The sequence below is a fragment of the Myxocyprinus asiaticus genome, chromosome 20 (assembly GCF_019703515.2).
Source record: "Myxocyprinus asiaticus isolate MX2 ecotype Aquarium Trade chromosome 20, UBuf_Myxa_2, whole genome shotgun sequence".
NCBI classification, from domain to species: domain Eukaryota; kingdom Metazoa; phylum Chordata; class Actinopteri; order Cypriniformes; family Catostomidae; genus Myxocyprinus; species Myxocyprinus asiaticus.
The window spans coordinates 6,345,634-6,367,992 of record NC_059363.1 but is presented as its reverse complement, the minus strand read 5'-3'; the positions used below and the strand labels follow the sequence as shown (position 1 = coordinate 6,367,992).

The window sequence follows — 22,359 nt, the reverse complement described above, 5'->3', positions numbered from 1 at the left end:
TAATTATTCTGTAAAAACTCTTGAGCTGTAAAGTTGTTCAAATCGTTGTTTTTAGGCTATACCTTTGAAACATTTAATATTTTAATGGATTGGCCCCATTCACTTCCACTGCAAGTGTTTCACTGTAACCCAAAATTTTATTTTTTTTTTTAAAGAAAAGGAGGGTTTTATGTAAAAAAAAAAAAAAAAAAACAGATTAAAAAAACAGACAGAAGATAGAAAAAGGACAACATTTTCATTTTAGGGAAACTGTCCCTTTAACCTGTGATGAGCTGATAACAATATCAGCCTTGACTTTCAATCACATTTTTTATTTGACATTTGATCGGACTGCAAAAATTAAGACATTTTTACACAAAATTGGATTAAAAATACCAAGTCCCTGAATTTAACATGCAATGTAGTGTGAGCTTGTTTTGGCATGTTTAGGGTTACATAATGCATACTGTTTCACACAAACACACACACACACACACACACGTACACACACACACACGTTGGTGCAGCTATCATTATGAGGACTCTCCATAGACATAATGATTTTTATACTGTACAAACTATTCTATCTCATAACCCTACCTCTAAAGCTAACCCTCACAAAAAACTTTCTGCATTTTTAAATTTTCAATAAAACATCGTTTAGTATTTTTTTTTTTTTAAGCAATTTGAATTATGGAGACACTAGAAATGTCCTTATAAACCACATTTATAGCATAATACCCTTGAATTCAGGCCAGATTTTGACAAAAATTTGGCAAATTTACCTGGGTTTACCATATACTCTGAACAGTAAGCAGTACACTATAATTCTGTCCCGAACATATACTGTATGTTTAATGCTTTTCCTTAAACGGTCTGTATCTAAACTGTTAGCTTATTTCATTTAGTGTTAGCTATGTTATTTGACTTATACTAAAGTCATCATGCATTTGAAGGAATAGTTCACCCAAAAATCATTTGTGATTATTTATTTTGATGTCATCAGCATATTTAATTTTATCGCTTTATTGTTGATTTGTTTTGATAGTGGAAAAACATCATAAATGTTATTATTTTCATTGCACAATATGATCAATCACTTCAGAAGACTTGGAAAAAATATTGGGCAAGAGTGGTATTGATTACTTTCACAGAGGTTTGTTTGTTTGTTTGTTTTTCTTTTTGGGGTCATTGACAGACAGAAGTCCTTATAAATAAACCATGTGAAGCATAAAAAATGTAAAATTAAAAGTAAAAAAGTAATAAAAAATAAACAACTTCAAAAATCACCTTTTGTGTTCCACTAAAAAAAGAAAGTAAAAAAAAAAGTCAGTGACACGAGTGAATAATGACAATAATGAAATGAATGAATTTTTTTGGTGAACTATTACTTTCAAGTTCTTTTGGTTTTACAGGCTGGTATTTGTTGACATGCATGTGTGTTTTCCTCCAGTCAGGTGTGTGTGATCGCATTCATCAGCCCTGCAGTTTTGACGCAGTGGTGTGGCGGCAGTAGGCAGTGACAGAGTGCATATTAGAGTGACAGTCACCAGAACAAACACAACACACATCCACATACATGTACAAGCCTACATAAATATGCATGAACCCTGCACACATGCCTCTGCTTGTTATTTGGGGGAAAAAAAGACCTTTACATTAATCAAAAAAATGCATGAGTTTTGAATTAAGCTAAATGAATATTAACGAGGAAGCGTGGTTTGAGATGGGTGGATTTCGTTTAATAACAAGCGTATGTGTGCCGTTGTTCAGTGAGGAGGATGCTGGGAAGGCCAGCAGGGTGCAGGCCAGTGAGCAGAATACAAATGCAGCTACATACCTTTGTTCCATTGCAGACCTCACGTTTTTCACTGCTCAGAACCATTCACGTGTAGCCAAATGTGCTGAAAGATTAGGAGATTTTGGGCTGTAGACGAACTAGAATGGAATTCTTGTCCCTTCCAAGACTAGAGAGCAGCAATATTGCTGGATTTGTCAATTTGTGAATTGTAAAGGAAAATCTCTTAAATTGTACGTTAAGTAGCTGATGTTTGTTAAGCGGAGGGTTAATTCTGTGTCTGTAGTTTGTTTCCAGTATAGCCTGAAACATACTTTACGTACTATAAGTACACAAACACATTGCAAGCGTCCTTGTGAATATACTTAAAGTGTGCTTTTGCATTACTGTGGTGGTAAAGGCTCAGGTATACTTTGTTTTTCCGGGTGTCGTTACGTCTCGCACACGGTCAAAACCTCAAGCCTTTAAAAGTATTCTCTTTTGACCGTGAGCCCGTACCGACGTTCACCGCATGCACACTGTGACTGCTTTGTGATGCTCTTTAGTTAAGCCAACACTAGATGCATGTACAGTTGTGTCAGCGTACCTAGAAAAACTTAGCAGCGCGCGAACGTTCCTGCTGATGACGAAATTTACGTCACGCGCTGTTTGCGAGATGTAGCGGCAACTGTAAAACCAAAGAAAATTATTTGGCCGCACCGGCGTGAGTAACAGCTGATCAAATCACTGCACTGTCACTGCAAGACTATATAAACCTCTTAAAACGGCATACCTTGTTGGTGTTTTATAACGAGACCATCAAGCAGCTGCATGGCTCTGCGTCAATGTGTAATAGACCAGTAGAAATATCAACCGCTAGAAATGTATCAAGTATCATGTCGGTCGCGGTTATGCAAAATCCGTGGCAAGGCACGTTCTCAGAAATCATTGTATTATACTCATCATTTTGCATTTCTCAGGGCCATCGATGATAGTGCTCTCTCGTGCGCACACACGAGCAAACACATAGCGTGTGAGGAGAGAGAGAGCGCGCATCCATGGCGTGAGAAATGCAAAATTATTATTTTAATACAATGCTTTTTTGGGAACGTGCATTGCATAACCTTTGCATAGGCTGTATGTGTAGACATATATAAGTACCATTGGTCTGGCGCATATTTTCATTGAAAAACAACAACAATAATAATAATAATAATAATAAACGTCAACCGCAGCGCCATCTTGGAACGGTCAACAAGGAGAGCTGTTTAAATGCAAGTGAATCATGGAGAAGAAGCCTCAGACCGCTGCATAAACTGCTTTTGTGTGGAAACAGTTCATCATGTAATAAAATGACAGACTGGGTGCTAATTTTCGGTATATTTGCCATGATATATCAATCTGAAGAGGACTTTATTTTCAGTTTGCAACGAAAACTGTAATGTAACAAAATTTTAATATATAACATTTTAATATAAAAACGTGTATTATATACATTTATACATAGGGCTTGCATAGGGTTGCCATCCGTCCCATAAAATACGGGATCGTCCCGTATTTAAAGATAGAATGATGCGATTTGTCCCGTATTTAAGGTGGTCAGATGGCGTCACGGTGAAATCGTTCCAGATCGCCAATTTAACATTGATATAAGTTGGAAAATTTGCCTACTGTGGGTAAGGGACCGCCTGAAAAGTCAACACATTATGCTAAAACGTGCTAATACTGTGGAGGATGTGGTAAGGGATCGTCTGAAAAGTCCACAAATGGTGGTAAAACTGTGGAGTTTTTTTCTTTATAAATGTTCAATAAGATCAAACAATGTATGAATACAGTCATAAAGACAAGTACAAGTGAAGGTAAAAAATAAATAAAAATTATAAAACATTTTTAAAAAATATGTATAAACCATCCAAAATGTATACATAAGATAAAGACAAATAATCCAAAAAATTCAAATAAATATATTTTAAACATATGATGTATTTTTATTTTTTTTGTAAGTCATGAGTCAGGAAAGTTCTCATTTTAGCATATAAGAAAGGATTAATAACGCATATTAACTCAACGCATTTATTGCTAAAATTGTGGAGGATGTGGTCAGGGGCCCCATTTAAGTGTCTCTTATTTCAAAACTTCAAAAGTGGCAACCCTAGGCTTGCATGAGTTTATACGGGTATAAATGATGTCCGTCATTTTGATAGATAAAACATTAGAAAACCATTTTAACCATAGCTCCTCAAATTTCATTTTAACTATCTTTACTGTCCTTGATATGTGCGGCTTCTATCTCTCCTTGCATGCGCTTAGGAGAGAGCACACAACTGAAGTACAGATTTATTTGGCTTGCATTGATAAACAGTTTTTTTGTCCCTACAGTTTTTTTTTTTCTTTCTCCCCTTTTCTCCCCAATTTGGAATGCCCAATTCCCAACGCGCTCTAAATCCTTGTTGGTGGCGTAGTGACTCGCCTCAATCCAGGTGGTGGTGGACGAATCTCAGTTGCCTCCATGTCTGAGATCGTCAATCCGCACATCTTATCACGCAGCTTGTTGAACGCGTTACCGCGGAGAAATAGCGTGTGTGGAGGCTTCACGCTATACTCACCACATGCCCCACCGAGAGCGAGAACCACATATTATAGCGACCACGATGAGGTTACCCCATGTGACTCTACCCTTCCTAGCAGCCGGGCCAATTTGGTTGCTTAGGAGACCTGGTTGTAGTCACTCAGCATGCCCTGGATTCGAACTCGCGACTCCAGGGGTGGTCAATACTCGCTGAGCTACCCAGACCCCTTGTCCCTACAGTTTCTTGATCCGTTTAAGTACACTTCGCAAGAATTGTGGCTTGTGCCATATGTGAAAATGTACACTGTAAATGGCTTTGTAGCGTGGTTACTTAATGCTTTAAAAAAATAAATAAATTCACTTTAGCGTAATTCCAAACATATTTAAACGCAAATACAGAGGACACAGTTTGTTGATTGATTAATTTTCCATTTAACAAGTGCAACTGTAATCATGTGATCGACAAATAGTCTCACTCATCCCACGTGATTTAATTGTCATCCGAACACATGAATTTTATCACAGAAGAGCCATGAAAATGTACTTTTACAGACGTCACCCTGAAAAACAATTGCCGTCCCAATAGGGCTTATGTGTTGTTGTTTTTTGTTGTTGTTGTTGTTGTTGTTGTTGTTGTTGTTGCATTAATTAATTAATAATATAAAAATAGATATCCACATCTGATTTTTTAGGCACTTTTCAGATCACCCGCCCCGCACAGAACTCATGGACGTACCATCCGCTACTGCCTTCAACTTGTAAATATAATCCCACGGCGCAAGAAATCTGATCAGGTCCTGTGGGAGTTCCGCGGGAATGCCGACCTCTACCTCAGGACTCAAAGGGGTGATAGAGTTACCTTCATGTTTGTAGCATTATTTGTTATTGTTCAGGTAGAAGAAAATTTATGTTAATGCACACAATATCGCCCCTTGCGGCTGATAATGCAACGCCTACTTATTTTGCGTTTGGAATTGCAGTCTAACAATTTCGAAACACAACAACACACAAAAAAACGTCTGCATTCACGTACTTCCAATTATTTGTTACTGTTAAGGTAGCTATAAACATTGAATGTAACTAACTTCTTCAGCAAGATTAGCTTCAAACTGGTGCTCTGCCATGACCGTAGTAGACCTGAAAGAGACAACTGACCGTAGAGGGCAGTTTATGCTAATGTGCACAATTGGGCCCCTTATGGCAATGTTGAGCATGCAATGCCTTATTTTGATTTGCTGTCTGATACATTTCAGAACACAACAACACATAAAATCGTGCTTGCGTAGCTAGAACAGTCTACATTCACATACTTCCAAAGAGTCTGTTTTAGGCTTATATACTTTGTATGGTGCATGTATTTGAATGCAACAGGAAGTGCATTTTACTGTTTGGACAGTTTGCGTGCACTTTTTGCTAATTTTTGTTTTCATGAATGGTGCTTGTTTATTAGGTCGAGTGTTTGTGTGTGTGTGTTTGTGTCCGTATTTTCCCTCGACTTCCGAGTGTGGCCAATCCCTCTCCAGTGGGAGTTTCACCACATTTGTGGGCTCCAGTCTAAATGTCACCCACTACTGGAACTCAACTCCTCCCTACACCAGCGAGAAGCCCCTGTACTGACCTTGATCCTGCAGAAATGTCATGGTATCCAACCCACCTTGACATTACACTGAAGAGAAGGGGACTATATTTGCACATGAAGAGTCTTGCCATCAAATATCCTCCATATCATGGTGTTGAACTTACTTGGTTTGTTATGGCTTTGAAAGGCCCCTCTGTTACGTTTACATTCTCTGTTAATCGTATTTGCATTACGCGCAGGTGGCTATGATCATATTATTACCCTTTGGGCATGTTTTTTCCTAGCAGTCTGGCCAGATTATGTGTGAAAGATGACATTATCTCTGTTCCAACATACAGACTGATACTGATACTGTAGAGGGGTGTAACAATCCATCGATCTGGATCGATGCATCTATCAAATAACCAACGATGCGATGTCATCGATGCAACGTGTAAACATCGATCTGGCATTTTTTAAGATGCACGTTTATTTTGACACTAATTCCAGCCACGTCCTTATGCATTTCCATCAGGCGATGCAGCAACCGTATGATATTCATCTTGCTTTATTAGCACTAAATATTAGAGCACAACTGATATGGGATTTTTGAGACTGATACCGATTTTAGAGAGGGAAAATTCATCGATTACCGATATGGTGGCTGATATAGTTAATTTTTGAAATGGAATGAAAACAGACCTTTTCTATGTGGATTTTTCACTGATTTTGCACTGATATGACTATGCAAAGGTACTCAGAAGGCTGCTTTCTTAAATATTTTTATCAAAGAATATTTGACATTATTATTATACATTGTCAACAAATTCTAGAAATGAACACTGAGAAAATAAAGAATAAATAAAAATACAGTAAATAGCTTAATAAACATCAGTACTGTATGTTCAGTCTCAGTCAGTTGTTGACCATTTAAATAAAGAATAAATAAAAATATAATAAATAGCTAAATAAACATCAGTACTGTATGTTCAGTCTCAGTCAGTTGCTGACCATTTAAATAAAAAATAAATAAAAATACAGTAAATAGCTTAATAAACATCAGTACTGTATGTTCAGTCTCAGTCAGTTGCTGACCATTTAAATAAAGAATAAATAAAAATATAATAAATAGCTAAATAAACATCAGTACTGTATGTTCAGTCTCAGTCAGTTGCTGACCATTTAAATAAAAAATAAATAAAAATACAATAAATAGCTAAATAAACATCAGTACTGTTAAGTATGTCAAATGCTGACCATTAAAATAAAGAATAAATAAAAATAAAATAAATAGCTAAATAAACATTAGTACTGTTTAGTATCAGTCAAATGCTGACCATTAAAATAAAGAATACATAAAAAATAAAATAAATAGCTAAATAAACATCACTAGTACTGTTTAGTATCAGTCAAATGCTGACTATTTTAATACTGCCAGTCAATAAGGGGCAGATTGTAAAACAAGAAGCATTTACACCTGCCGAGACAAGAGAAAAACAGCAGCAGTGGTGTTACATCGTATTCTGCTATACAAGTTCAGGGGAAACTTTCAACGGTGGAAAACCAGACTTTTAAATATTACATTTTATAAATGCAGCGACTGGAATTATTTGGTTGAAGGGGGTACCAAACTGTGAATCCTAAACAAAACAGTTTGGTGAATACACGTTTACACATTAGCTTCCACTCGGCTGACAACAAAGAAAGTAGCTACGTGGTCAGCTAGTTAGCTATAAGCTCGTCGCCACAGAGAGTAAAAGACGGACGTTGTTTATTTACTTTACAGCATTGTGTCTCACCAACTAGGTAATAACATAGCGTGAAATCAACACTCAACAGACACAATCCACCACCGCACTGTTGTCTGCTGAGCTGCAAAAAGATGCTCTGATGTTTACCTTTCAATCTGCTACATTACTGACTGCACTGAAAAACTATAGCTGGCTAACATAGCAAACAATAGCAAAGATAAACATGAGTGACTTGGTTGTCAGGGACAGGGTTAACGTTATATTAGTAATATTGAAAAGGGAAAATGATGGGGTCATTGTTTATTAACTTTCCAGTATGTATTTCACAAACTAGTTAGCAACTTAACATAAAAACACACAGCTCCACTCCGCCCTGTCTGCAGAGCCACCATCAGCTCAGAGTCAGCTCTGTAAACAATGGAGTCAGAGCGCGCTCTTCTGGACAAACTATATAATGACACCTATTCTAAAGCTTTGTTTTCTACATTATATGTTCTGAAAAAAAGTGTTCATATCGGTAAACATATACGGCGATACGATATATCGGTGAAAGGCTAATATCGGGCGATAATACTAATATGACCTACTAAATATGCTTCTCATGTGGGACACGGATATGCGTGGAGTGATTGAAGCCTGAAGTTGCGCTCTGCACTATCCTTGTGCGCCCATCAACAGGGCTGAGAGGACATACTCTCCTGTCGTGGGTATGTAAGTATTTTGGATTGAAAGACTTGCTTGACAATTGTAGCGATGACAAATTGTCACTGTAGTGTTTACCTCATTCCACAAGACAATGAGCTCTCATCAAACGATTGATGATCACATGTATGTGACTTTTATTTTTTTATTATTTATTTTTCTGTGTTATTTTTTAATCAACTGAAGTACCTTATGTTGTTCTGGATGTCCCAATATGCATACTGGATTTGCACTATTTAGAGTGCTCAATAAAATATTCAAATTACATTTTGGTTGCATTTGTGAGATAAAAAAAAAAAAGAAGAAATTAACTGCGTAAAATAGGCACATAATATAATATCGTTCACAAGCTCCTGAATCGAATTGGAATCGTATTGCGGCAGACTTTGAGGTATCATCAAACATTGGATCGCTGGCTAAGAGAATCGATATAAGATCGTATCGTGAAGAAACTGCCGATTTACACCCCTTATACTGTCTCTAAGAGAAAGTTCACCCATAACATCACGTCATGCCAAACATTTATGTCATCTGTCTTCAATTTAACACACAGTGAATGCTAGGCAGAATGTTAGGGACTGACAGTCTCAATCACCATTCATGTCATTGTATGGAAAACAAGATGCAATGAAAGTAAATGGTGACAGAGTCTAATATTCTGCCTAACTTTATTTGCTCCACGGAAGAAAGTAAATCATAGAGGTTTGCAACAACACGAGGCTGTAAATGATGAGAGAATTGTGCATTTTTGGTGCACTATCCTTGCAACATGTTGCTAAGCTCTTGAAACTCCAGTAGTACTATATATACAGATGAAGTCAGATGTTTACATACACTTTAGCCAAATACATTTAAACTCAGTTTTTCACAATTCTTGACGTTTAATCGTAGAAAAAATTCCCTGTCTTAGGTCAGTTAGGATCACTACTTTATTTTAAGTATGTGAAATGTCAGAATAATAGTAGAGAGAATTATTTATTTCAGCTTTTATTTCTTTCATCACATTCCCAGTGGTTCAGAAGTTTACATACATTTTGTTAATATTTGGTAGCATTACCTTTAAATTGTTTAACTTGGGTCAAACGATTTCCACAAGCTTCTCACAATAAGTTCCTGAAATTTTGGCCCATTCCTCCAGACAAAACTGGTGTAACGGAGTCAGGTTTGTAAGCCTCCTTGATCGCACACGCTTTTTCAGTTCTGCCCACAAATTTTCTATCGGATTGAGGTCAGGGCTTTGTGATGGCCACACCAATACCTTGACTTTGTTGTCCTTAAGCCATTTTCCCACAACTTTGGAGGTATGCTTGGGGTCATTGTCCATTTGGAAGACCCATTTGTGACAGAGCTTTAACTTCCTGGCTGATGTGTTGATGTTGCTTCAATATATCCACATAATTTTCCTTCCTCATGATGCCATCTATTTTGTGAAGTGCACCAGTCCCTCCTGCAGCAAAGCACCCCCACAACATGATGCTGCCACCCCCATGCTTAACGGTTCAGATGGTGTTCTTCTGCTTACAAGCCTCACCCTTTTTCCTCCAAACATAATGATGGTCATTATGGCCAGACAGTTCAGTTTTTGTTTCATCAGACCAGAGGACATTTCTCCAAAAAGTAAGATCTTTGTCCCCATGTGCACTTAGTAGTCTGTAGTCCAACTGTAGTCTGGCTTTTTTACGGTGGTTTTGGAATATTGGCTTCTTCCTTGCAGAGCAGCCTTTCAGGTTATGTCGATATAGGACTTGTTTTACTGAGGATATAGATTCTTGTCTGCCTGTTTCCTCCAGCATCTTCACAGGTCCTTTGCTGTTGTTCTGGGATTGATTTGCACTTTTTGCACCAATCGATGTTCATCTCTAGGAGACAGAATGTGTCTCCTTCCTGAGCAGTATGATAGCTGCGTGGTCCCATGGTGTTGATACTTGCATACTATTGTTTGTACAGATGAACGTGGTACCTTCAGACAGTTGGAAATTGCTCCCAAGGAGGAACCAGACTTGTGGAGGTCCACAATTTGTTTTCTGAGGGTTGATTTCTTTAGATTTTCCCATGATGTCAAGCAAAGAGGCACTGAGTTTGAAGGTCTTAAAATACACCAACAGGTAAACCTCCAGTTCAGCACACCTCCTATCAGAAGCTAATTGGCTAATAAAAGCTTGACATAATTTTCTGGAATTTTCCAAGCTGCTTAAAGGCACAGTTAACTTAGTGTATGTAAAATTCTGACCCACTGGAATTGTGATATAGTCATTTAAAAGTGAAAAAATCTGTCTGTAAACAGTTGTTGGAAAAATTTCTCGTGTCATGCACAAAGTAGATGTCCTAAACGACTTGCCAAAACTATAGTTAATATGAAATCTGTGGAGTGGTTAAAAAATGAGTTTTAATGACTTCAACCTAAGCATATGTAAACTTCAACTGTATATATATATATATATATATATGTGTGTGTGTGTGTGTGTGTGTGTGTGTGTGTGTGTATATATATATATGTATATATATATATATATATGTGTGTGTGTGTGTGTGTGTGTGTATATATATATATATATATATATATATATATATATATATATATATATATATACACACACACACACACACACACACACATATATATATATATATATATATATATATAAATATAGTGGCGGCCAAAAGGTTGGAATAATGTACAGATTTTGCTCTTATGGAAAGAAATTGGCATTCAGCTGATCACAATGTATAGTCAGGACATTAATAATGTGAAAAATTACTATTACAATTTGAAAAATAAAATGTTCAGAACTTCTTAAACTACTTCAAAGTGTTTTCATCAAAAAATCCTCCACATGCAACAATGACAGCTTTGCAGATCCTTGGCATTCTAGCTGTCAGTTTGTCCAGATACTCAGGTGACATTTCACCCCACACTTCCTGTAGCACTTGCCATAGATGTGGCTGTCTTGTCGGGCACTTCTCACGCACCTTACAGTCTAGCTGATCCCACAAAAGCTCAATGGGATTAAGATCCATAACACTCTTTTCCAATTATCTGTTGTCCAATGTCTGTGTTTCTTTGCTCACTCGAACCTTTTCTTTTTGTTTTTCTGTTTCAAAAGTGGCTTTTTCTTTGCAATTCTTCCCAAAAGGCCTGCACCCCTGAGTCTTCTCTTTACTGTTTACAGCTGAGGACATGTGAGACATCTATTTCTCTAACTAGAGACTCTGATGTACTTATCCTCTTGTTTAGTTGTACATCTGGCCTTCCACATCTCTTTCTGTCCTTGTTAGAGCCAGTTGTCCTTTGACTTTGAAGACTGTAGTGTACACCTTTGTATGAAATCTTCTGTTTTTTGGCAATTTCAAGCATTGTATAGCCTTCATTCCTCAAAACAATGATTGACTGATGAGTTTCTAGAGAAAGCTGTTTCTTTTTTTGCCATTTTTGACCAAGACATGCCAGCATATTGCATACTGTGGCAACTCAAAAACAAACACAAAGACAATGTTAAGCTTCATTTGACGTACCAAATAGCTTTCAACTGTGTTTGATATAATGGAAAGTGATTTTCTAGTACCAATTAGCAATTTAGCATGATTACTCAAGGATAAGGTGTTGGAGTGATGGCTGCAGGAAATGGGGCCTGTCTAGATTTGATCAAAAATGACTTTTTTCAATTAGTGATGGTGCTGTTTTTTACATCAGTATATAGTTGTCCTGACTATACTTTATGATCAGTTGAATGCCACTTTGGTGAATAAAAGTACCAATTTCCTTCCGAAACAGGAAAATCTTTACATTATTCCAAACTTTTGGCTGCCAGTGAATGTGTGTGTGTGTATATATTCACACACACACACACACACATACACACACACACACACTACCAGTCAAAACCTTTGAAACACTTGACTGAAATGTTTCTCATGATCTTAAAAATCTTTTGATCTGAAGGCATATGCTTAAATGTTTGAAATTAAATTTGTAGACAAAAATATAATTGTGCCACCATATTAATTTATTTCATTATAAAACTAAAATTTAATAAAAAATAAAAAAAAGTTTTTGAAATTTATGACTTGGACCAAATAATAAAGAAAAGCAGCCAATAAGTGCCCAACATAGATGGGAACTCCTTCAATACTGTTTAAAAAGCATCCCAGGGTGATACCTCAAGAAGTTGGTTGAGAAAATGTCAAGAGTACATGTCTGCAAATTCTAGGCAAAGGGTGACTACTTTGAAGATGCTAAAATATAACACAGTTTTGATTTATTTTGGATTTTGTTTAGTCACAACATAATTCCCATAGTTCCATTTATGTTATTCCATAGTTTAGATGACTTTACTATTATTCTAAAATGTAAAAAAAAAAATAAAAATTATAATAAAGAATGAGTGTTTCAAAACTTTTGACCGGTAGTGTGTACTGTGCAAAAGTTTTAGGCACATATGATGTTTCACAAAAGCATTTGTCTTAAGATGGTTATTTATATCTTCAGCTTTAATGTGTCAATAGGAAATATAAATTTTAGACTCCCAAACATTACTTTTGCAAATAGAAAAGAATAGAATAGAAGAACAGGGAGCCCTGCAACAGATGTCATTGCCCCCACAAAGCCCCCCACTGAACATTGTGTCAGTCTGAGATTACATAAAGAGACAGAAGCAATTGAGACAGCCTAAATAGATAGAAGAACTGTGGAGACACATTCACTTTTTGGTTGAAATATTGGATTTTATATCGATGGAATTATTTCAAGTGACACTATTCAGCGGTGATTGAAATAAACTTCAGCTACAATAGAATAATCAACATTTCCCTAATATTCTTCTAAGTTTGTTGTTATCTTATAAGACAGTATCCTTTTGGTTTTGGAATGGAGCTAAACTGTCTGTCTGCTCATTTGGAACATGAAAAACACAACTTTTGTTCCCTAACTGAGACAAAAACCTTGAGCGACTACAAGAGAAGTAATTCAGATGAGTGTTTCATCATTGTGGTGTTTGATTCACCAGTGTTCTCCTCTATGTTTTTCTCCTCCAGGTCCAACTCACTTCTGTCCTGTTAAATTGCTTTTAAATTACATTTCTAGGTTTCTCCCCAGATTCCCATTATTTTCTCTGAAGGTTAGGCAATAAATATCCATTCAGAATATCCAGTTTCAGCTGGTTGTGGGCTATGGACATTGACAGTGAGGTGACACTGAACACAATGTACCATTCACACCTTTTACCATCACTGTTCCCAAGTCTACATCATAACCGCTTTTTTCAGCAGTTGATAATCCTGGATTTAAAATGGGGGCCAGAACAACTTCGATTCAAAATAGAAAAAGACAGTGTGTTTGTCAGTCCAGTCCATCCATAAATGCTTCAGTCCAGATTTTAATTGATTATTTTTTGGAGATTGCTAAATTGGGTAAATTATGATAGAATTTTCATGTTTGGGTGAATTATTCCATTAACCATTTTTCTGTCATTGACATCTGAAATACCATGTAACTCTTGCAGGTAAAAAGCCTGGATCTCTGTTCGGAGGACATTTACACGTCATACATGATCCGAAAACAAAATCATCCAAAAACCCAATATGATTTGGAGCATTAAAGGAATAGGGGCACCCTGTACAAATCATGACAAATGAGTATGAAGGATCCGTGCTCACCCATGCTGTACCGCCAGAGCTTCACGCCACAGCCCCAGGCATCAGGTGGCCAGATTTAAATAGCGAGGGCCGAGGCCACATCTGTTGCGGCTGGTCTGGAGGAAAAAGCCACCAATGCTCGGGTCTGTGTGTGCGAGATGGCATTTAGATGAGTGGGGTTTACCCAGCAGCTGTGCAGGTGCTATAATGCATGATGGATGAAGGTCCTGCTGCCTGTACAGCACAGAAAATAGTCATTTGCTGTAAGGGAATGAGACACAGCCACCCTGTTGCACAAATGCTTGCATACATTTTGTTGGACGCAGTAGCTTTGTTCCAAACAAGAACCAATTGTTTTTCTTTATTTTTTTAGTGTGTTTATTTTTCCTGTCACATATTCCTGTTTACCAGATGCAATAGAAAGCAAAAGAGTCTGGTTCCAGAAGTAAAAATCCCATTAATTTTCTCCATTGGCGAATTGATTTTTAATTAGGCTATAACTTTAAAGACAGACCTACCGTGAGCTCCGAGTTTGTTAAGCAATGCTTCTGTTGAAGCCATCAGTCGGTATTAATTCATCTTCATTTAAAAAAAAAAAGGGTTATAAAGTGGAATTTCTGATGAAAACATACACTACAAATGATACAGCAGAGAAATATTTATCAATCGGAGAATCACGGCAAGCAGATTCATTTACATTTATGCATTTGTCAGATGCTTTTATCCAAAGCGACTTACAGTGCCCTGATTACAGGGACAATCCCCCTGGAGCAACCTGGAGTTAAGTGCCTTGCTCAAGGACACAATGGTAGTGGCTGTGGGGATTGAACCAACAACCTTCTGCTTACCAGTTCAGTGCTTTAGTCCACTACACCACCACCACCACTCCGTGGTGTTCATTCCAGATTCAGTTCATTCCCTCATGAAAGACTAAGTACACAGACGTTTGTCTTTTTGTCTTATTTTCAAATTTTTTCTTCAAATCAAAGTTTGTCATGTGGTGATTCACTTCAGAGCTGGTTGGTTTGGTTCATGGCTGAGAACTCTTTTATGAAGGATTTTATTCAGAACTTTATGAAAGAAATGAATGGGAAAAATACTTCTGGAACAAAGACAGCTGAAAATGTCGACTGATACCGTTGCATTCTATTATACAAGTACCAACCTGCTACATATCACACATATAATATTTAATCAACTATACCTAAATATTATAGGTTAGGTTCATAATTGTATACTAGTATACTGCATACTACCGGTGTGAAGCCCAGTGCTGCCTTTTCCTGTGGAATAGAGCAACCATGAGGTGACAGCATTGGGAAACCTCACCCATCCTCCATCCAATGAACTCCCAACTCCTTTCACCTTTTCAGAAAGAGGTTCTTTCCTTCATTTCTGCTCCAAATCTGCTGTAACAGATAAATGAAGGCAGACAGAGTGCTCTGATTGGACTGGTAGGGAAAGTAAATCTCCTTTCCGCTTCTTTGTTCTATTTTTGGAACGAAGCTTCATAGCTTTTGGATAATGAATCGTTCTCTTTGTAGCAATAGGAAAGATCCTCCAAGTATGTGGTATGTCCTTGAGGTTTGGCGTCTTGTCGTGTTTAACCTCAGGTGATCTTGATGATAAACCAAAAATGTGTTGCACGTTGATAAAACGCCCTTTTTTTCTCACGAGGTGACGGAAAGTCGATATTCGAGTCCAGAAATATTTGGAATGTTTCTTGCTCGTAACTATTATGCTGTACAATTTGACAGGTGTCACCTATTGATTATGTTTTCAGATTGGCACACAAGCAGTCCTCCATATTACTATGACAGGAAGGAAATCCATATTCAGTCTGGCAGCGCATCAAAAGGACATTCGTGCTCGTATTTAGAATGATTTCTAACAACACTTGAATGAAGGCACGCACACAAACACAAGCGCTCATTAACCGCCAAGTAAATATCTGCGAGAAAATATCAGCAGAATTTCCTCTCCCATCTTGTTGAAGAATACATTAGCATTGCATGACCTCTATTTGGGCATTCTCCTTCCCTGCCTCCCCGTATCTACACCCTAATCAATTTGGGATAGATCAGAAAGCCTGGCATCTCCCTCTTCAAATGGATTAGCTCCTTTTGTAGCATCTTAAAGCTGATTGAGGGAAGCATACTGTGTGGAATACATCAGGGTGACCGCCGCTCCTAGCAGCACTACTCTTGCCTTCATGTTTATTTATTGCAAAGCCCCTAAAAGGAAAAAAAGCACCTGTTTCCTTCTCTGGCTTTCTGTCAGCAGATGAAACCTAGGGACAGAAAGGCGACTCTGATGAGACTGAGCCTGTTGTGCTGTCGGTTGCCAAGTGATGGATCAAAAACAACACTGTCTCGGGTTAACGCAGGTTTTCAAACATCAGTCAGTTAACCTTGAGAGAATTTGGATGTTTTGTCTGTATCGTATCCATCACTTATGGGGAATTTATTAGACCTGTTCTCAGGTCAGTAATTCAAGATGAACAAGGTGTTCTAGTCAAGGCTGAAATCAAGTTTTATTGCATTGCTCACTTCGTAAAACATTAGAATTCGACCTGATTAGGCTGTTCCTCTTTTGTCTGCCCACGGTGCTGATAGAAAATTTTTAATGTACAGGCTGCGTGCCAACAACAAATTTATTTGCACATTATTAATTGTTTTAACCAGTAATTAGCAGTACCTTATTGACAACATGAAATCAGTGTTGACCCAATTTACTTATTTTATATATATATATATATATATATATATATATATATATATATATATATATATATATATATATATATATAGTCCGCTAGGCAAAAAACCTGAGTCTGATCACTTAGGCAGGCCATGTCCACACTAATTCGTTTTCATTTGAAAGGGCTGTTTTCAGTTTACTAACATCATTGTTTATCAAAGTATGTGGTACTATTGAGTGTTCTCGAAAGGTCCAATATTTGGTGACAACATAGAAAAATGAAGGCATTTTCAAACAAAAAACATATTAGTGTGGACGTGGTCATAGGAAAGTATGAGCCTTACCTAAGCCTAATTTATGTATGTAGCAAAACGGTACAGAATGAGTCACTCACAAAATTTAGTACTAAAACCTGAAACATACTCTACACAATTACATGAACGCATCAATTTTATGCATTTTTGCTTTCCAAAATGTGTGGTGATTCATCAGACAATGGTGGTATGAGTTGCATTCTCAACTTTGCCACCAGGGGCGCTATAGTGGAGGGGCGGGACCAGAAAGGTGGCACGGTGGCAGCTGCCACCCTAAAAATGAGCTTTGCTACCCCTATGCCACCCTTGGCTAAAAATCCTGTACACGCCCCTGTATAGTGAACGTGTGAATTGTCTGCTTCTATGGTGTGTTATTTCTTTCAAGGACTGTCATGGCTGTACAATAGTTTGTGGAGAATATTGCTGAGCAAGTAAGTCAAAGTCAATATATTTATAGCAACTTAGCTGAATAATAACACATCTAGTTTAATGGCTCAGACTCTTGGAGTACTGAGGTTTGTTATCGCCAAGAGAGCGCACGTTAAGCATGTTCAACCGGACCGTGCATTATCAATGTGTTGGCCAAACGCTCACATTTGTATATACTTGCATAAAGTATGTTTCCGGCCTTTTGTTAAAACATCTTCAAGCTGAGTATTCTGTTTTACTTAGAAGTATATCATATCACTTAAGTTAAATGTTTTGCGAATGCCATTTCATGTTGTCTTTACAACATTTACGGTAGTGGTCGACCGATATGTTTTTTTTTTATGGCTGACGCGGATACCCAGAGAGCAGGGTGGCTGCTAGGCTGTTATAATGCCGATATATCACACATAATATAGTAAATAACATATACATAAAATTGCTAAATAAATCGACAGTCATGTAACATTCGTTAACCAGAGGAACTGAGTTTTGATCCCGACAGATAAAATACGCACTTCAGAAAGATATATTATATAACCGCTCGACAGGAAGACAACGCTGGATTAAACCAGATATATTTGCAGACGGTATATGATAGAAGTATGTTATTTGCCTTTTTATCATTAGAAAAGCAAGTTAAAAGTTACAGGGAACTGTTAAAAATAGTCTGATAGAATAAATGCTTTAGAGGAAGATCTATGCATGCTCCATAGGATGCTGGATTTGCTCAAGATTTGTGAAATTCATGAATTTAAAGAATAATTTGTTTAAACGAGGTACCCATATAGTTGCAGGCAGTATTTGATATTAGTTTTATTGATATTTGCTTTTTCATCATCAGACAAGACAGTTAAAAGTTACAGGAAACTGTTGTGGAGAGAGAGGGAGAATGAAACACCTTAGCACTTTAACACTAAGAGCTCATACGTGTCTGTCGCGACTCTGATATACGGACCGTTTAAATGTGACCGTGTTGTTCTGTTATGTAGTAACACAGTGGGATGTAACAACAACAAAAACTGTGATTGGTGTTTTACATGTCTCAGACAGCTCCTTCATGTGCAAGCAGGTGATTGTCGGTGCCCTCGTGGCCTGAAGAATCAAATCGGCCAAACAGGAAAATGTATCGTCCGATGCCGATAATTTAAAAAATTCGGAATATCGTATGATTTATCGTCTCAGCGATACATTGGTCAACCACTAATTTACAGGAAATTAAATTATTCCACTCAGAAAAATCAATAGCATGTTGCAATTGTCTTTATATTGTGCAGGTAGGCCAAGACTGAATTTGCTTTACTGCACCGTTTCCTCTAAATCCGATGCGTAATTGCCTGAGATTCTTCTGTCTACTGTTCTTTGTGCTGAGATGGAATGAATGGTTCTCTGTGTGCGAAGTGGAAATAGACAAGTTTCTGTGAGTGTTTTTGAGTGTTGATGTGAGAGAATTTGCACCGGGTGGCCAACGGTGCGGGTTGGGCGTGCATATAATTTGGCCAATACCCTCCATGCTCTGCTCCTGGACAAGTGAGGATGCCAGTGTGTGCACACATGGAGAATAGAAGTCGGCTCCCCAAGAAGAGGCGCCCTCTGCGTTTTTTTGGCAGCGGTGATGAGGCTAAACACATCAGGTCGAGAGGGAGGGGCTTCCTTCTACTCACCTCTTCTCTTTGTAGTACCTCCATCTTTTCTTTCTCTAAATAATGTCATCAAGCTCAACACTTGATTTCTCTCCAGTATACACTCTCACATGAAACATCTCTTTTGTTTCTGTGGCATCACAGAGAACATGGCTCTTCAAACAACCTTGTCCAAGTAGGTGAAAACTGACCTGTGGGGAAAAAGCCTTCAGAGAAACACAAGAACTATATCCATCCAGCCGTCCATCCAGTGGCATGGACATGTTTTCATGAGATTCACCTCATAAGGTCTGCTGAACAACCTGTATCAGCTCAAAAAGTGTACATGGAAATAATATTTAATAACGTCTTTTGCTCCCCATATGTTAAAGGAAAATAGTGCAGTCTGCCTAGAAAGTGTCTTTTATATTGTTTCAAATCAGTTTGCCTGTTCTTGGCAAAGTGAAACCATCTCCAGGTGATTAATTGCCACAGCAGTACACAAGCACCTCAGTGTTGGAGAAATGGCCTTCACAGTAATGTTAGATGGTTTGGCAACCCAATACTGTGAAAATAGTCCAGGCTGAAAAGCCCTTGGCTGGAACCCGGTGAACCCTTCTGCCCGGGCCCTCTCATTACAGACTGCTGACATGCCAGTATAAATACATATTTCATCTTCAATCTGAGCTGATTTGGGTTTACGCCTGATACCGCTCATTCGAAATGTGGCATAAACAGTGTTCAGACAGTCAGTGGGGAGTGCATACAGAGGGCAGATTGGGGACTTCCCCCAGCACAGTTTCAGAGAGTTTTCTCAACATTCTGTGATGAAGACGAACATCACTGTTGGACGACATCAATGTCCTTTAGCTGAACTTCATACGGTGACACCCATTGTATGTTTAGGAAAACACTAACGTCAATCTTTGGTTGGGGATTTAGTACCAGGAATAATAGTGATAGTCCTGTACATCGGCCAGGCCAAGTAATCAGCCAATATTTAGCAGTTTGAGATTATCAGCAACACCTTCGGCAATTAAGAGAATTGTAGTTTTTTACATTGTGTTAGTGAAAAATAGCAAGATTTACAAAAACAATCATTAATCGGTAAAAATAATTCAGCAAATTTTAAGTTTTGTGTAAAGCATTTAATTTCAGCAATTTTGTGTACGTCTAATTTATCATTATTTAATTGTTCTATCGGCATTGGCATTGGCCACGGAAAACCCATATTGGTTGACCAGTACTGAAAAATGTTAGGCCACGTCCACACTAATACTATTTTGTTTGAAAATACATTGATTTTGCTTTGTTTACACCTCTTATCCACACTGGAACTGTTTTCCTCCAATGAAAATGGTGCATTTTGAAAACGCTCTCCATTTCTGCATACTTTGGAAAAGATGTAATTAAAAACAGAAATTGAGTTTTTAAACAAAAATGGATTTATGGTCTCAGCGTTTTCTTATACATGGAGCCCTACATCAACCCAATGGGCCTCATTCATGAAACACTATCTAAACAATAATTTGTTTAGAACAGCATTCTTACTTAAATTGCTGTATTGAATTGAATGCACCTTCTTCTTTCGGCTGCTCCCGTTAGGACCATCCGTGATCCGCATATTTGACTTGGCACAGGTTTTACGCTGGATGCCCTTCCTGACGCAACCCCCAGTGGCTGGGGGACACTCAGTTGAATTGAATGCACCAATTAATAAAAATTGTTTTAACCATTAACACAGAGCCCTTCCTCAACCCAAACACAAGCAAAGCAAAACAAATTCCTGTGTAAATCATTTGTAAAACTATCTTTACATGAATAGTTGCATTGTATTGAAACTAACAATTACATTTAAAAAAAAAACTGAATTTGTGCGTGTTTCATTAATGATACACAATGTTCTTGATGCCCTATGCCATTATCAACCTTTTAAATGTAATTTCCAGTATGATCAAGAATGCTGAATGGAGACACTAAACAGCTCACCATATACAGTAAATGTTAACATTTTAACCCCTTGCTGCCTTCACATTTTAAGGGACAGGCAGACATCACCTAATGCATCAGTTACTCAAACTGGAATTGGTGAACCTGCAGAACCATCATTCATGAAGCCATACAGCCAACAAGAGAACAATGAAGAACAGATGTATTCACCATCTTCCAGCTCAGCAGTACAAAGAGCCAACGAGATGCTGCAGGATCTGGGGCGACTCAAAGATGAGATGAGGAGTCTACTGCAGGTAAAAGCTTCAGAAATCAATGCTAATTTTTCACACTCTTGAAGTCTTGCTTTAGGTTTAGTTATTAGTTACTCTGTCTTGGCCATAGCAATCAAAAGTTAAATTGCTGTCTTCTACCAATTTGTCATTATTCTCAAAGAGGTCGATGGCTAAAAACTGGCATCATTGATCCGAATTCGGCTGTCAAACTCTACAAATTGTATTTTGCAGCATAATGACACAAAATACACTCATGTGTCCTTCTTAATAGTTGATTTACTGACACTTTAGCTCTGTTCCAAAGCCAAGTGTTAAAGAATGCGGGTGTCTTGAGATGTGTTTCTAAAAGTCCTTTTAGCTCAACACAGCATCTTAAAATGTGGAAGTACAGTAAGGACAAATGTATTTGATACAAAAGAGCACTTTGAAATGCTCTAATTGAAACTAATGTAACATTTAAAATAGTATTGAAAATTCAACAATAAAATGTTCATGTTCCAAAGTTCAGTTCCAAACTTTATATTTTTTCTATTGTCATTATATTATTCGACAGGCAATATTTGGTAAATTAAATTTCAATTTACAAATTAGCCTCTAAAATTTCAGTGGTTCAAATGTCTTTTCATCAGTTGTAAAACGAAGTATAATGTGACCGAACATTGCCAGTCGAATAATAAAGATATAATAAAAAAACTGAATATTTTGGAACTTTTTCAATGTGAATATTTATTATTAAGTTTCATTTGTTTTTTTGCTTTTCTCCCCAATTTGGAATGCCCAATTCCCAACGCGCTCTAAGTCCGCGTGGTGGCTTAGTGACTCGCCTCATTCCAGGTGGCGGAGGATGAATCTCAGTTGCCTCCGCATCTGAGACCGTCAATCTGTGCATCTTATCACATGGCTTGTTGAGCACTTTACTGCGGAGACATAGCGTGTGTGGAGGCTTCACGCTGTTCTCCACGGCATCCATGCACAACTCACCACACGCTCCACCGAGAGCAAGAACCACATTATAGCGACCACGAGGAGGTTACCCCATGTGACTCTACTCTCCCTAGCAACCAGGCCAATTTAGTTGCTTAGGAGACCTGGCTGGAGTCACTCA

At 37.7% G+C, this 22,359-nt stretch overlaps 1 protein-coding gene across 1 annotated transcript in view; it reads left to right on the top strand.

Moving 5' to 3' along the window:
• Window positions 1–22,359, top strand: part of kiaa0586 (KIAA0586 ortholog) — a 175,386-nt gene that overhangs the window by 47,506 nt on the left and 105,521 nt on the right. Inside the window, exon 10 of the mRNA XM_051647034.1 lies at window positions 21,071–21,275. Within this exon, the coding sequence (XP_051502994.1) occupies window positions 21,071–21,275 (205 nt within the window). The remainder of the gene's footprint in view (window positions 1–21,070; window positions 21,276–22,359) is intronic.